This window comes from Colobus angolensis, unplaced genomic scaffold (assembly GCF_000951035.1).
Source record: "Colobus angolensis palliatus isolate OR3802 unplaced genomic scaffold, Cang.pa_1.0 Scaffold436, whole genome shotgun sequence".
Taxonomy (NCBI): domain Eukaryota; kingdom Metazoa; phylum Chordata; class Mammalia; order Primates; family Cercopithecidae; genus Colobus; species Colobus angolensis.
In genome coordinates this window covers 1,753,765-1,770,562 of record NW_012117777.1, presented here as the reverse complement: position 1 = coordinate 1,770,562, position 16,798 = coordinate 1,753,765, and the positions used below count along the sequence as shown (strand labels likewise).

At 35.3% G+C, this 16,798-nt stretch overlaps 1 protein-coding gene across 1 annotated transcript; it reads left to right on the top strand.

Annotated features, from left to right (window-relative positions):
• On the top strand, positions 1-1,145 carry TUSC1 (tumor suppressor candidate 1; the record flags this gene model as incomplete). Its single annotated transcript, XM_011957117.1, has 1 exon — positions 1-1,145. A coding segment is annotated over one exon (438 nt), but the record flags the coding sequence as incomplete, so codon positions are not given.
• Between the last annotated feature and the right edge of the window lie 15,653 nt (positions 1,146-16,798).

Here is a 16,798-nt window from a genome sequence, read left to right as displayed (position 1 = left end):
CTGGCGGCGAGCCACTTGGAGGCCATCCGTGCGCGGGACGAGTGGGACCGGCAGAACGCGCGGCTGCGTCAGGAGAACGCCCGCCTGCGGCTCGAGAACCGGCGGCTGAAGCGCGAGAACCGCAGCCTCTTCCGTCAGGCTTTGCGGCTCCCCGGCGAAGGCGGCGACGGGACGCCCGCGGAGTCGCTCCGGGTCCCTGAAGAGGCCAGCACGAACCAGAGGGCTACAGACAGCGGCCCAGAGGACGAGCCGGGCAGCCCCAGGGCCCTGAGGGCCCGACTTGAGAAGCTGGAGGCCATGTACCGCCGGGCCTTGCTGCAGCTGCACCTCGAGCAGCGGGGACCACGTCCGACCGGGGACAAGGAGAAGCAGCCTCTACAGGAACCTGACTCCGACTTCCGCTCCCAGGACTCGGACCCCTCCGGGTCCTGGCTGTAGCCGAGGCCGCAGCGAGAGAGAGGCGGGGCCTGGAGCGGGCCCCTCCTCCTCCACCCCCCCACCTCGCGCACGCCCTGGCCAGCGAGCGCCCTAACCGCGGATACCTTGGACGACGGTGCCCTCCCGTCCCCGGCAGCGGACACTTAGACACTTAGCGCTTGGCCATCCGCTTGGCGGAGGTCGAGTGGGTGCAAGGGCCCTCGGGACCTCCCTCATGTACAGTTCCCCTACCTCTTGCCCTGGCTAGTTTCCCTGGAGAGAGGCCTAGCCAACAAGGAAGGGACGGATTTTAAAACAGCAAGAACTGGGTGCCAAGAAACATTTCATATACCCTGAACTTTTCTAGATGTTGTGAGAACCTGTTGTACTTTTTTTCCCTGTATTTTGGTTCTGAGGAATGAGTAATGCGTTTTTAATTGGTTGAGTTCGTACATTTTTCAATCCCCTAAAGCCTTCAGCTGTTCTCTCTGATGTGGCCAACATTTTAAGTACAGTGTTTGCTTTTATAAGTCGGTGTTACTTGGATGTCCTATAAAATACCCAATTTTTATGAAGATGATATTTATAACCTAGGAACTCACGCCTGACTTGGCTGCAGTCCCTATACATCTAATATATACTGATTTGTTTGCCCTCAGAGAATTTTTAAATTATCTGCCTATATCGTGATCTTTTGAAATGGTCAATAAATCTGGTGCATTAAAAATCATCTGAAAGGGTCCAACGAGCATTATTTGAAGTGTGTTAAATTTTTATATTTTTTTAAAAGATACCTTTGTAAATATACTAATTTAAATCTGGTTTTAGTTGTCCTTTGTAAACTATCATGTTCTTTTAGCTTTATGTAACAGTTATCTTTTAAAATGATCTAAAGATTAGATAGTCTAAAAGTTATTTTAATCTTTAATATTAGCTTAATTAGTACGTAATTTACCTTATTTTGGTAATTTACCTTATTTTGACTAAGGACTTCTAATAAATTATTAATTACTTGTATATCAAAAGCTCCCCCAACAAAGTGATGTAAGTCTCAGTTATTTCAATGGCACAAAAAAGTCAGTAGTTTAGGGATAAATGTCCTAAAATTACTTTTGTTGCGCTTCGTTAGTAACACTTTTGCCAACTAAGTAATGAAGAGGATACCATTGTACCTGATAAAAAATCATGAGTCTAAGAGTGTTTCAATGATGGAAAACATTTCATAGGAAAAAAATCATGAATTGTCAGGGGAATAAAATATACTAGTTATGGCATAGTCCAAAAGTTTTAAATATTATATATTACAGAACAATGTACCAGGAAAACAAGTTTTGTGATTTGTCTAGTTCTGGGTTTTGAAGACACTATATTTTGCTTAAAGGTAATTGATATTCAGATGTGAATATTAGAATCTTCCCCTATGACCAAAAAATATAAGAAGGAACTTGATGAGAAGAGGTAGGTATATGAAAATAAATTATATTCCCCTTGACTTCATTTTCTAAGAGTGAAAGAAATACAGTGATGTACTGCCTAACTGACATTTCAGTCAGGGATGGACTGCTTATATGATGATGGTCCCGTAAGATTATAATACTGTATTTTTATTGCACGTTTTCTATGTGTAGACATGTTTAAATACACAACTGCCATTGCGTTGTAATTGCCAGCAGTATTCAGTACAATAACATGCTTCCAAACTTGTAGCCTAGCAGGAATGGGCTCTACCATATAGCCTAGGTATGTAGTAGGGTATACCTTCTAAGTTTGTGTAGGTACACTGTAATGTTCACATAACGAAATTGCCTAGTGATGCATTTCTCAGAACACATCCCATTGTTAAGAGACCCATGTCTGTAAAACATGTTTAGGAGGCAGTAGGAATTGGAGAACGGAAAAACGTTTGTCCACCTTACTGCTATTAAGTTGTAACTTCAGGCTTAAATTGGTTAAACTCTCCAAATCTTAGTATTCTCATTTGTAAAATGAACGTAAGGTCTACCTCAAAATGTTATAAAAATGTTATTGAGATAATATAAGCAAAAGGCTTGCTTCAAAGTAAGTTCAATATCTGTGAGAATTATAATCCAAAGTCTGAAAATTGTAGATGCATATTTTTCTTACACTTTTCCCTTGCTTTCTGTACCTTGCTTTTCTATGACTTTAGAAGTATTAGCAAAGATGTATAAATTTAGAATAAATTGACATTTTTTACTTCTTAGAAGCAAATAGAAGAGAGAAAAACCTATATAATAAGAATAATGAAATATAAGTTTAAAAAAAATTGCCACATGTCACAAAATTGGGGATATTTAACCAACCAAATTATTTAGTTTACATAGTTCTTAACCACTTTTTGTCTTAAATTTATATACATATGAATGAATGCTAAAAATTGTAAATGTTACTGGTGAAAACATTTTTATAATGGGATGTAAGTGCGTGCGCGCGCGCGCACACACACACACACACACACAAATGAGGGTAACTTTTGAGCATAATTCCTAAAAGGCATTGCAAATTCTGAAAACAAAATGCTCATAAGTTGGGTTAAAGCTAATGTCGATTTCAAGCTCGATGAAGTTCTCTGCTGATAACTGATAAAGCATCATGTAGTAATGTGAAAGAGGTTTTGTTATATCACAATATGTAGCAAGTAAAGAATTGGGTAAAGTTGATTTTAGAAAAGCCTCTCGTTGAGAGGAGGCTTTAAAATCTAAAGTTGATTTTAGAAAGGATATACAGTGATATCCTCTTCATTACTTAGTTGTCAAGTGTAATTCATTAACGAAGTGCAATAGAAGTTAACAGGACATTTATCACTAATCTAGAAATTTTAGTTTGATCTAGGATGCATTTTGATCTAAAATAAACAAAAACTACAGTGTAGATACCTGATTACAATGACATTTTCTTTTCATTCTTTCAGATTATTTGTACAATGAAAAGAGGGCTTACAGTTGATAGAAGTAAATGACAAAAATGTGTATCTTCTTAGCAAGCGAATTTAGTGAGGGGGGATTGGCATGTTTTTAATAAACTTTTTTTATGGTTGCTACTCACAAAAGTACACTTTATCATATCTTGTATAAAAATTAGAAAATGAATCAAAGCAATATAAAAGGAGTACTTATGTAGATCATAGAATAAGCTTTTTTTGCTGAACATCTTCAATATTATGAATATTTGAAAAATACTTGAAAACTTTTTGTCATGTTTAAATATTCTTAGACATAGTTTTGCCAATTCACAAGTATTGCTGTGATAAAGATAGTATCAAAGTATTTAATAAATTAAATTAACAGTTTATACTGAAAAATTATTAGCATCCTGCCCTTGATCCCAGTGCCAAAAGACCATTTTCTCTTTTGCTAGATTTTTAGCAAAAGGATAGATTTTTACTGAGAATTTGTCACAAAATGTTTGGAAAATCTTCATGAATGGCAAATTTTTTTATATTTCTATTTAGTGATGAATTGATTAAAAATTCTAATTTTTTCTAGTATAAACTTATTTTTTGAGTATCTAATGTGTCACCAGATACGCAAGTAGTATATATATATATATATATGAATTTTCAATGCATAGTATCCTTTTCCATTGGTGTAAAAGTGATAATGTATATTAAAAAGCTTTAAAAAGTCATTTAATTATGGTATTTTGTAAGCTAATCTTATTCCTGATAATTGGGTAAAGCCTAACATTTTTCTTAAATCATTTAATTATCTTATCCAATCCATTATTTGCCCCTATTAGAATTGATACACAATTTCCTTGACCTTACATTTTTCTGTATTTTCTTTAACTCTAATTTGTATCACTTTAAGCATGTAACCTCTATTGTATTTTAAACTTATTGACTTTGTCATTAGTTATGGTGAAGACTCTGTTGCTATAAAAAGAAACCCAACAATTAAGTAGCTATAAAAAACAACTATTTTTTCTCTAACAAAATACTCTAATTAGGGTGCTTAAGGATGTCAAGAAGCTGTGCCCATATGATCATTTGTGGTCTCAGACTCCTTTTGTGTTGTGCCTCTGCCTTGCCTTTGCTTCATCTGTATGGTAGAAACAGATTACCATACCCAGGTTTCAGTTTATGAGAATAGTAACTAGAAATGGGAGGCAGCATACCCAGATCTGAAAATGACATAAATCTCTCCCGTCACGTTCTGTCAGTACAACATCATTACATCACCATTCAACTTCAAAGGAGGCTAAAAAATGTAATTAAGTTGTGTAATCTTTGGTCCAGCTATCATTTCATTATAATGGAAGAATGGGAGAACAGTTTTTATGGACAACCACCTTAAATGGAGGCTGTCATCTATTTAGAATTTTAAAATATTTTGTCTTAATATAGTATTTTTGAAACTACATAATGTAGTTAAAAATAAAAATATAATATGATTGCTTTGTAGATTGAAAAAAAATCTGACTTTTTAAATTCACCTATGCACTATTCTTATGAATACAAAACATCAGATATTGCTTTGTATTTAAAATAAGTAAGGAAATATAGCTATTAAATTTTGTCTAGGACATCCCTGTAAGTATGAACTATCTGTAAAAATTGTATATTATAAATGTATGGGGTTTAGAGCCTATAAGTAGTAAGCATTATTCTATTATGTGTGTATATCTAAATGAAAAACTTGAGGGGAAATGAATTTTGTTCGTCTTACCTATTATGTACCACAATTCTACAACTTTTATAGCTGAAACAGACCTTACAGGTTTTAGCCCAGCATCCTTTAAACTTTTTTTGTCAACAACTTTGAAGAAATTCACATCTTACATAGCATGCCAGTTGAGTATTCTTAATTCATTTATTAAGAATAGTTAACCAAAATTGAATGTGAATGCTCAATAATTAAAAGTCTAATAGAACCGTTTAACTCTAAAACATAAATATTTGGCTTGTGAGTGATTGAAAATCAATTTGTTGATCAACCCTAAACAAAATTTAAATTTTACTAAATATTGTGCTATAGAGAAGGCTATGACCTCTTCACTTGCCCTCTTGAATATGTACATGTGTAGGGATGCTTCAGTTTTTCAGAGTATAATTAATACACTTAAATATGCTTGTATGATAAAACAATATAGTTTATACCTATTTACTTGTGCTATCCTTCTCAGTATCAGTCTGTTAATTACAATTTCTTTAAACATAACTAATTTCTGTGTGTTAACTTTCACTGTGCTACATTTCAGGATTCAACTAATTTCAAGATTAAACTTGGTCTTCAAAAATTCTGGAAGCTTTACTGGTGGATAGTAGAATACTATTATAATCCTATTTAAAAATTTTCAATATTTTAAATAAATTGCAATGATCACATATTAATGTTAATGATACTGAGTTCTATTAATATGTCCTTTGCTGATTCCTCACATTTCTAAGTATGTTGTTTAAAATAACATACAAAAAAAGAAGGGATGTGCTTAGAAATAGAATGAGCACAGAACAGAGTTGAAGACGGCTGGTTCAAAACCGGAAGGAGATAAAATAGGACAACAAAATAGGATATCTTAATTAGATGGGACTGCTATAACAAAATATCATAAACTAGGTGGCTTATAAACAAGAGAAATTTATTTCTCACTGTTTTGGAGGCTGGAAGTATGAGAAAAGCATGCCAGTAGACTAGGGTTCCAGTGAGGGCCCTCTTCCGGGTTGCAGACTGCTGACTTATTTTAACCTCAAATGTCTGAAACAGAGAGCTCTGGTCTCCTCTTTCCATATATGGTCACTAATCTCATTCTTAGGGCTCTAGTCTTATGACCTAATTATCTCCTAGGGGCTACACCTCCAAATACCATCACATTGGGAATAGAGTTTCAACATATGAACTTTGTTGGCGACATAAACACTTAGTCCACTGCATAACATGATGCTGAACAAATGTACTAGGTTTTTCTTTACTTCAAAATATGTTCATTGAAATACTATCTTAATTTTCCCATTATGATACCAACAATATGCAATACAGTTACACTATCTTATATGGCTAAACTAAGAAAATATTAAAATCTATCTCAGCAACTATCTGAAAATCTATATCCCCATATCTTTAAACCAGCACTGTAAACTAATGTTCTTGGATGGTGGCCAGAACTAACATATCTGCAGTTGTCCAAGTCAGACAGCTGGGACTATCGATACCACTATCTTATATATTCTTTTAAAAATTCTATGTGTTTGTGTATGTGTGCATGCATGAATACGAATGCTCATGTGCAAACAAACACAAGAATTTATACACACTGTGTAGATTCTCCACACACCCATGAGCAGAAAATATTACTTGGACATCATTCCAAATCAAGACCTTCCTAGGTACTTCATTCCTCTTTTTGGTTTAGACTAGCTTTTGCTCTTAATAGTAATGCTACATTAAATATATGTGTATGTTTCTTATTTCACATTTATACAAATGTCTCAATAAATTTATATAAATGTGTTTTTATTTTTAAAAGCTTGCAGATTTTTAATGCAAAAGAAACTACCAAACTGCTCTCTGCAGAGTGTGTACCAATTACATTTCACCCAAAATCCTTGAGATGCCTGTTTTCCGATATTCTTACCACATAGTGTAGTACCAAATGTTCATTTTGCCTATATGACAGATGGAAAACTTAATCACATTGTAAGTTTTAACTTACATGTCTCCTATTACAACTGAGATTAAGCTAGGATCACCATTTGGTAAAATTTTAGAGGTTGAGATTCATGTAGATAATACTTAAGGAAATTTATATTTCCTTTAATGTGAACTTATTTTTTTGTAGGAATGATATGTAAGTATTTTTTTCTGAAATCTTCTGAATTTATGCTGCTTTTAATCTATAAATGTCAATGTGGTCACATTTTCAGTCCTTTATTATTTGTGGATTTATGTAATAGTTACATATACACTATATATATATCTTTATCTAATTTATCTGGAATTATTTTGATGTTAATTTTGGCATAGAAATCCAAATGTATTTTTATATCAAAAGGATATCTGTTGATCATCATTGATTAATTTATCCCTTCCTTAATAAAATGTAATGTTACCTTAATCATATATTAATCTTCTGGGTATAATTGTTTATTATTTCTGTTTATTATTACTTATTTTGTTCTGTGAATCTATTCATATAGCTGTACCACATTGCTTAATCACTATAACTTTATAAAATATTTCAGTCTATAGTAATGTAATGCCCCTCAGTACTCTTTGTTAGTAAAAATTTTCTTAATTTTGCATGTTTTTAGATGAAAGCTTTACAATATTCTAAAACAAAATGTCTTAGGCTGAGTGCGGTGGTGTATGCCTATAATCTCAATGCTTTGAGAGGCCAAAGCAAGAGCATTGCTTGAGCCTGGGAGTTTGAGACCAGCCTGAGCAACATAGGGAGACACTGTCTCTACAAAAAAAAATTAAAAATTAACTGGGCATGATGGTATGCACCTGTGGTCTTAGCTATTCAGGAGGCTGAGGTGGGAGGATTGTTTGAGCTTGGGAGGCTGAGGCTGCAGTGAGCTGTGATGGCACCACTGCACTCCAGCCTGGGTGACAGAGTAAAACCCTTCCTCAAACAAACAACTCCAACATGTGTTGTTGATATTTTAATCTGGATGTAATTAAATGTAAGGTTTTAGAGATAACTGACATCGATAATAGTGAATGTATCCATGCAAAAACAGGTTATGTCTCTGTATTTGTTCAAATCTTCTTTTCTTTCTCACTCACAAGCTTGTGAAATTTTCTTCATATGGATATTGAGCATTTTAATTAATTTTATTACTAAATATTCTAGCTTTCTTGTTGCTAATACAAATGGTATCTTTTCTATATTATACCTTCCGATTCATTGTTTAAATTTAGCACTATAGAAGAAAACTATTTTAAAGATTTACATTCAGCTAAATTGCTGAATTATCTTATTGTTTAAGCTAATTTTAAAAGTTATATTTAAGTTTTTTCAGGCCTAAAATTATAACGTTTTCCAGTATAAATGTTTTACTTTATTTTTTTTCCAATTTTTAGACTTTTTTCTTCTGTGATCTTATGATTCTCATTTTCAATTTCACTGGCTAACACGTCCAGAAAAAAATAAAGTTAAGTAATGGTGGTGAATAACCAAAAATGTTTCTGACATTAATAGGAATGTTTCTTGCTTTCTCTATTAAGAATGATGTGACTGCTCTGTTATTTCCTAATTTTGTAGTCTTTTTCATAACTGTGGTTATATACTTATTCCATAAAAGTTTTTTTTTTTTCACTTTTGTTACAGAACAGTTTAAATAGTAATGGGAGTATATATTTTGGTAAATTTCACACGTGGGGCTTTTTGGGATAGATTGATTATTTTGGGAGGCACAGAGTAGATCTTTCAAAATTTGCCTACTTATTTGGTGGAAATGTATTTCTTTACAAACTTGGCTCAAGTTGACTAAAGACAGCAATGTACAAGTAGGCCCTCTTTATCTGGTTGTACATCCACGAATTTAAAAAACGACAAATTGAATATTTGGAAAAAGTAAAAAATAACGATACAACAATAAAAATAATACAAATAAAAATACAGTATAATAACTATTTACATACCATTTATATTGTATTAGGTATAAGTAATTTAGAGATGATTTAAATTATACAGGAGGATGTGTGTAGGTTACATGCAAAAACTATGGCATTTTATATAAGACACTTGAGCATCTGCAGGTTTTGGTATCCTGGCATGAGGGTGGGGAGGTCCTGCAACCAATCCCGTGGATGCTGGAGGACAATTGTATGTTCTTTGGTTAAGAGAGAAGTTCTCCCTCTCTGTTGCTGAACTCAGTAGTGCCCTGGCAGCTTTCATAGGATCTTAGGAATGGTAGCATGGGGAGATGGAAGAAAACTTATTTCTTAAAAACATCATTGCACCTTTGTTTGTGTCTGGAGTTTATTCTACTTTTGGGCTTCCAGCTATGTGAGAAAATATATTTTCTTATTGTTTAAACCAGTCTGAGTTAGGGAATTTTCTTAATATGAGTCAAAATGAAATATTATATAGCAATGAGAATGAACACTACAATGACACACCAAAATATAGGTGTCTCACACACATAAAGAAAAGAAACCAGACACACAAAAAATACTGTGTTATTCAATTTATAGAGTACAAAACAGTTAACACTTACCTATGATATAAGAAATCAGGATAGTGGATGTTCTTTGGTAGGTAGAGACACTGACAGGAAAGGTACATAAGAATGACTTCCAAAAAAATTAGAATCTATAGAAGAAAAAAATATTTCTGAGATGTGTCTTATTATAACATATTTATAACCATTTGGTATCTTTTGGTGCAGGGCTAGGTGAGAAGACCAGAGGAATGGGATGGAGAACTCAGAACTATGCCCACATATATTTGAAAACTTAATTTATGAAAGAATTGCCTTTGAGGTTTACTGGAATCAAGATGAACTTGTCAATAGAAGTGCTATAAAAATAGATTATCCCTATGAAAAAAAATTATTTTTGCCCTTTACCTGACATCAAATACATACTTTTTAACTTAGGTGAAAGTCTTAAATTTGAAAGATAATGTTTGATAAAATTCTAGGAAACAATATGGGAGAATATCTTTATGATCCATAATGATAAAACTTTCCTTAAACAACACATACCTGAAACCAAGAGATTATGTATTCAACCAATAAAAATAAATTATGTTCTCAAAAGCCAGCACAAATTGAGTGGAATGTGAACTGGATGAATATAATTGAAAAATATAAAATGGGTAAACATCTAATATCTAGAAATATTGAGAACTAGTGTAAGTCAAATAAAAAATAGAAAGTCATCCCCGTAGAGAAAAAGACAAAAGACTTAACAAATCTTTTATATTAGAGAATAACTGCAGAGCCAATAAGCCTATGGAAAGGGTTTCAAATTAATATTCATATAACATTAAACTTAGGTATCCCATCTCTTGTAGTCAATAACTTAAATACTCAGCATTTGCCTAATGACTGAAGATAAATCAAAACCTAGAAGTCATTGTGATATGGTTTGACAGTGTCCCCACCCAAATCTCATCTTGAATGGTAAATCCCACAATTCCCATGTGTCACAGGAGGGACTCAGTAGAAGGTAATTGAATCATGGGGGCGGGTCTTTCTCATGCTGATCTCGCATAGTGAATAAGTCTCAGGAGACCTGATGGTTTTGAAAAGAGGAGTTCTCCTGCACAAACTCTTTCTTTTTGCCTACCACCATCCATGTAACACGTAACTTGCTCCTCCTTGCCTTCCACCGTGATGGTGAGGTCTCCCCAGCTGTGTGGAATTGCAAATCCATTTAAAAACTGTTTTTCTTTCCAGTCTCAGGTATGTCTTTATTAGCAGTGTGAAAATGGACTAATACACATTCTGAACGTCTTCTCTAATGGTTCTTATATTTAAAAGGTTATCAAATCCTATAATTTTTGACTCAAAAATGTCTTTTACAGTTCTTCTTTCATCATTTTGGAACTATGTTATCTTTAAGGACTTTCGAGTTTTATTTCCTATAAGGTGATCATTGAGAAAGACCAATTTATTTTAGTTCAGAGGATAAACTGAGGTATATGTTACAGACCAATAATTTTCAAAGTAGGGCAGGCAGGCTCTGCTATGATGGCTCATGTCTTTAACCCCAGCACTTTGGGAGGCAGAGCGGGGAGGATCGCTAGAGCTCAGGAGGTCAAGACCAGCCTGGGCAACATAGGGAGATCCTGTCTCTACAAAATATTTAAAAATCAGCTTGGTGTGGTTGTGTACACTTGTAGTCTCAGCTACTGAAGAGGCTGAGGTGGAAGGATCGTTTGAGCCTGGCAGATCGAGGCTGCAGTGAGCAGTGATCACACCATGGCACTGTGGCCTAGGTGACACAGCAAGACCGTATCTCAAAAATTAAAAAAAAAAGGGGGGGGCAATCTTGTATATCAGGGCAGAGGGGAAAAAAATTAGATCTTCTATTTACATTTATTTTTATCTTATTTTTTAAATGTATTCTTTTTGGTTATGTTCTTAGTATAGCAAATTATATACACATTTTGATATTGTTACCCACACAACAGGTGGTTTTGGTCACTTGGCAGGTCACAGCCCAACGATCACAAAGAGGATTTAGCAAGGGGATATTATTATTCGCAAAAGTAAGAAAACACCAGGAAGAGCTTCCAAATCAGTGCCTCCCAGGACAGTGGGGGTGAGTCAAGTTTTAAAAGCATAGAGCAATGAAGCATGATCTGACTGGATCTTGCAATGAGGTGATTCTGGTAGGCATGATCTGACTGGATCCTGCCAGGGTTTTACGCCACCTGATTGGATCCTGAATCCTGCCCTACAGCGTCTGCTTCTTAACTCAATTATTAATTCAGTTCCTGCTCCTTGGTCAGAGCACTTAGGTTCTTCCTCCCCCCGACCCCCTGCCTATGTTCTTGCATACTGGGTTCATCTGGACATGCTCACCTTACAGATCTTCAGCCTGAGGGTCTATAGCAACTGCAAAACAGTTCTCAGCTTTGTTACCATAAAGGTAAATAAGATTGGTCTGATGTGGCTACAGTATGTGCTCACAGATATTTTATGGAGTCAAGAAAGCTACACTGGGAGTCAGAAAGCTCAGTTGATGTGTTTGTCGTTTATTAGGTACAGACCTTAGGAATGTTATTTAATCTCTCTATATAATTTTTCAAGTATAAAAATTGGAGAACAATGTATCCCAAATATATATACAATTAGGTTTGTTATGAGACTTAGATATTATATCTGTACTTGCATTTTAGTTTTTAAAGCATAATACCAAGGAAAGAAAATTATTATTTCTAGGGGATAATTTCTTCGTGTCCCTTGGTTTTTAGGACAGAAAGTATTAGTCATTACAATTATGTTGGATTTTTTATTTGATTCGTCCTCCTGACTGCTTCTTAAGGTTGAGAATGAATTTCTCAGAATTTTTGGGTGTATATTTCTTTGCTCAGCCTTTTATATATTTCAGGTGAGAACCTAGGGCAAGTTTGTGTCTGTCAAGTACAAGAAGGCTACCAAGTTAACTTGCAAATCTCAAAGGTTATGTTATTGAATCTATGTGCTTCACAACATTTTCTGAGAAAAATAAAAGCACTTTTATGCTTTTAATAAGGCACATCAGTAATACTAATAATTCTAAGACTTGAAAACATCTGACTGTGAAGCTGATTATGTACTCAAGCGGAAAGCTGCAATCAAAAAAGGTTTCTGAATCCACTTTCTTCTACAGTGTTTTTAAAAATATTATTGATGCAGATGTTGAATTTCTTTAAAAAATGCAAAATAATTGGATCTGAAAACTCCTTTTAACTAAAAAGTGTTCACATTTTTACAAAACCAATATCTTTCTTGATAAAATAAATTCTTATAAATTATTCTTCTGAAGCTGAGGTTCAGCAGCCTAAAAGCAAAGTCAAATGATAATAAAATGTCCAAGACATGACTACCAGATATCAAACCTTTGCCTTCCATATTAAGTCTCTATCCTCTTTACCCTAGTCTGCATTTATATATTACTGACCCCCCTTGCTTCTTGGGTTGCAGGGCAAAGTTGGTTAGTTTAGGCCATTAGGAAAAACTAACATGAGAAAATGTGATGGCCCAATGGGTTCGCCTTGCCTGCTGCCTAGACAGAGCCAATTTATCAAGACGGGGAAATTGCAATGGAGAAAGAGTAATTCACGTAGAGCCAGCTGTGCCGGAGACCAGAGTTTTATTATTACTCAAGTAAGTCTCCCTGAGTACTCAGGGATCCGATTTTAAAGATTATTTGGTGGGTAGGGGCTAGGAAAGTGGGAGTGCTGATTGGTCATGTTGGAGAGGGAATCACAGGGGGGTTGAAGTTAAGTTTTCTTTTCTTTTCCTTTCTTTTTTTTTTTTTTTTGGTTTTTGAGATTGAGTCTTGCTCTGTCACTCAGGCTGGAGTGCAGTGGCACAAGCTCAGCTCACTGAAACCTTCACCTCCCGAGTTCAAGCGATTCTTCTGCCTCAGCCTCCCGAGTAGCTGAGATTACAGGCACTGCCACCACGCCCGGCTAATTTTTGTATTTTTAGTAGAGATAGGGTTTCACCATGTTGGCCAGGCTTGTCTCAAACTCCTGACTCATGATCCGCCTACCTTGGTCTCCCAAAGTGCTGGGGATACAGGCTGAGTCACTGCGTGCCGCCTGAAGTTAGGTTTTTTTGATGTCTTCTGTTCCTGCGTGCGATGGCAGAACTGGTTGGGTCAGATTATCAGTCTGGGTGGTGTCAGCTGATCCATGGACTGCAGGGTCTGCAAAATATCTCAAGCACTGATCTTAAATTTTACATAGTGATATTACCCCCAGGAGCAATTTGGGGAGTTTCAGACTCTTGAAACCAGAGGCTGCATGACCTCTAAACTGTAATTTCTAATCTTGTAGCTAATTTGTTAGTCTTGCAAATGCAGACTGGACCCTAGGTAAGAAGGAGGTCTTTTTGGGAAAGGGCTGTTATCAGTTTTGTCTCAGAGTCAAACCATGAACTGAATTTTTTTCCATAGTTCAGCCTACACCCAGGAATGAACAAGGACAGCTTAAATGTTAGAAGCAAGGTAGAGTTGGTTAGGTCTGATTTCTTTCACTGTCATGATTTCCTCAGTCACAATTTTACAAAAGCAGTTTCAAAGAGAGGGAGGAAAGAATGTTAGGCTGGGTTTGCCCTGGGTTGGCTATATTCTTCTACCAAAGAACCCAGCTCTTGCAAATCTGCCTTGTCTATGGAGCCCTCTGTCTCCAGATTCTGATGAAGACTCTACCCCCTTAACATTTCTAGCCAAAGAGTTGTAAAGTTCTTCATTGCAGGTAATATTGACTTTAGGATACTGCTGTATCTCTTCTGGTTTCCCTAACCCTACTCAATTCTTTGTAAATAGCTCTTTATTAAGCTATTTTAAAATACTTCACTTTGAGTGTGCCATCTGCTTCCTGTGGAGATATTAATTGATTCAATATATAAACAGTGATGATTGATAGTGACATTTGTTGGTATGCTTTAATTTATATTATATTTAATGCATTTGGAAGATTTCATTGAACAAAAGGATACATCTCAAACTTTGATCTTTGAATAATCTAGCTTTATGCTTTTTTGATTTAACTAACTCAAAATGTACATAGGTAAACTGAGGTTTTGACAATTGGAAATATACTAAGATATTACTTCTTAAGTTAAAAAGTAAATTTAAAGTGATTCAATGCTATTCCACAGATATTTATTTCATTTTTAAATCATTTCAACTCTTTTTTTGATTCAGGGGTGCATGTACAGGTTTGTTACTTGGCTATATTGTGTTATGCTGAGGTTTGGGGTATGACTGATCCCATCACCCAGGCACTGAGCATAACCCAATAGTGTTTTAACCTTTATCTTCCATACTTTCTCTCTCATTCTTCTAGTAGTCCCCAGTTTTTGTTATTGCTTATTATTTTAATAAATTATGCATAAAATCCCTGACTATTGGTAATGCCATCTTATGAGACCATTTACTTCCTTGAAGTGTTTGACATTCAATGCAGATACACACATATAATAGAAAATAGGAAATCAGGGAGAAAATACTAACTTTCCTAACTAGGAAGAAATATTATTTGAGATGAGTCTTAAAAGACAGAAAGAGGATCAAGTAGGTGGGCCTCATCAAATGTTTATTCAAGCCGAAGGGAGCATGAGTAAGAGACATGAATAGAGATGTACAGGGAGGCTCTAGGATTAAAGAGACTGTTACGTGACTGAGGTAAAAGATATATAGGATTTTATAAGTTGGATAAGGTAGACAGGGTCAAATAGTAGAAGGCCTTGAATTCCAAAATTTAATCATTCAATGGAGAAAAATAAAAGTTTTTTTAGCAGGTGATTAACTTCGAATTATATGGTAGACATAGGTACCATGATCAGATGTAGTTTTAAGAAAGATTATAGAGGCAGGCCAGATAAAATAACTCAAGATGATCAAAGTAAGTAATTTAAAACATTCGTTTAAAGAGATTGAAATAATACCTTGAGTGTTAAGTGTGTGAAAAGAAAATAAATCTTGGGACCTCAAAATCACTAAGCCAAAGAGAAAAGTCAAGCTGGGAACTGCATCAGGCAAACCTGCCTCCCATTTTATTTCTAAATAAGATAGCTACAAAGATACAAAACTACATTCTTCCCTCACAATTTATCCACAAGGAAATTCCTTGTGGGCCTCAGATCTTTACCTTAAAACAGTTCTGTTGGCTTTTACCCTGGCAATGTAAATTGATAGCTTGTCTGCACAGATGCTGGACAAAGGACAGAATTCAAAGTCATCCTTCTGCTCACCTGAGACAAATGCCTATCTGATTGCTTCCTCTGCCCTACTGCTTGTGTAAAAATGAAGATTCGCTGAGTCAGACTAAAGTATAAGTGACTGTTCCTCCACCATCCTCCCACATGTAAATTGTGTATTCAGCAAAAGGCTGATCAAAGGCTCAAAATAATGCAACCGTTTGTCTCTTATCTACCTATGACCTAGAAGCCTCTGTGTGGTTTGGTCTAGAAAGGATTTCTCTTGCCTTTCTGAACTGAACCAATGTACACCTTACACATATTGATTGATGTCTCATGTCTCCCCAAAATGTGTAAAACCAAGCTGTGCCCAACCACCTTTGGTACATGTCATGAGGACCATGTGAGGCTGTATCACCAATGCATCCTTAACCTTGGCAAAATAAACTTTCTAAATTGATTGAGACCTGTCTCTAATACTTTGGGTTCACACAGGTTACAAAATTTGTGGATATATTCTTTCATTGTATGTATTCAACATTCACCAAATAAAACTAAATTAATTACTTCCAATTCCACCAGCTCTACATCAGAGAAAAGGAGAAAGAAGCTGGAGGTGTAAATACCAGGAAAGGAATTAGAGCAATAGTTCAGTCAAGAGATAATAAGGCCTGAACACATTTAAAACTGTTGGAAAATGATAGGTTTCTTAATTCATTTTCTCTGAAAGCAGAGCCTGAAGCAAGGGGATAAAAAAAGATGGCACAATCATGGGGTAAACATGCTCAGTTATAAGAGATAAAAGCCAAATAATGAATTAGAGAAAAATATATATTTAAAGGACAAACAAACCCACGTAAGGACGTTGCAAAGAGCAGGCTAGAAATATAAGGAGATATCTAGGAAATGGTAATTCTTAAAGACCCAGGGAAGACAGATTTGAGGAAAAAATGAAAAGTTTCATACTACAAAGAGGTTAAGCAAAATGTGATAGAATCCAAGTAAGAAAATGGTCCAATTATTCATCCATCCCTATGGATACATGGTCTTTGT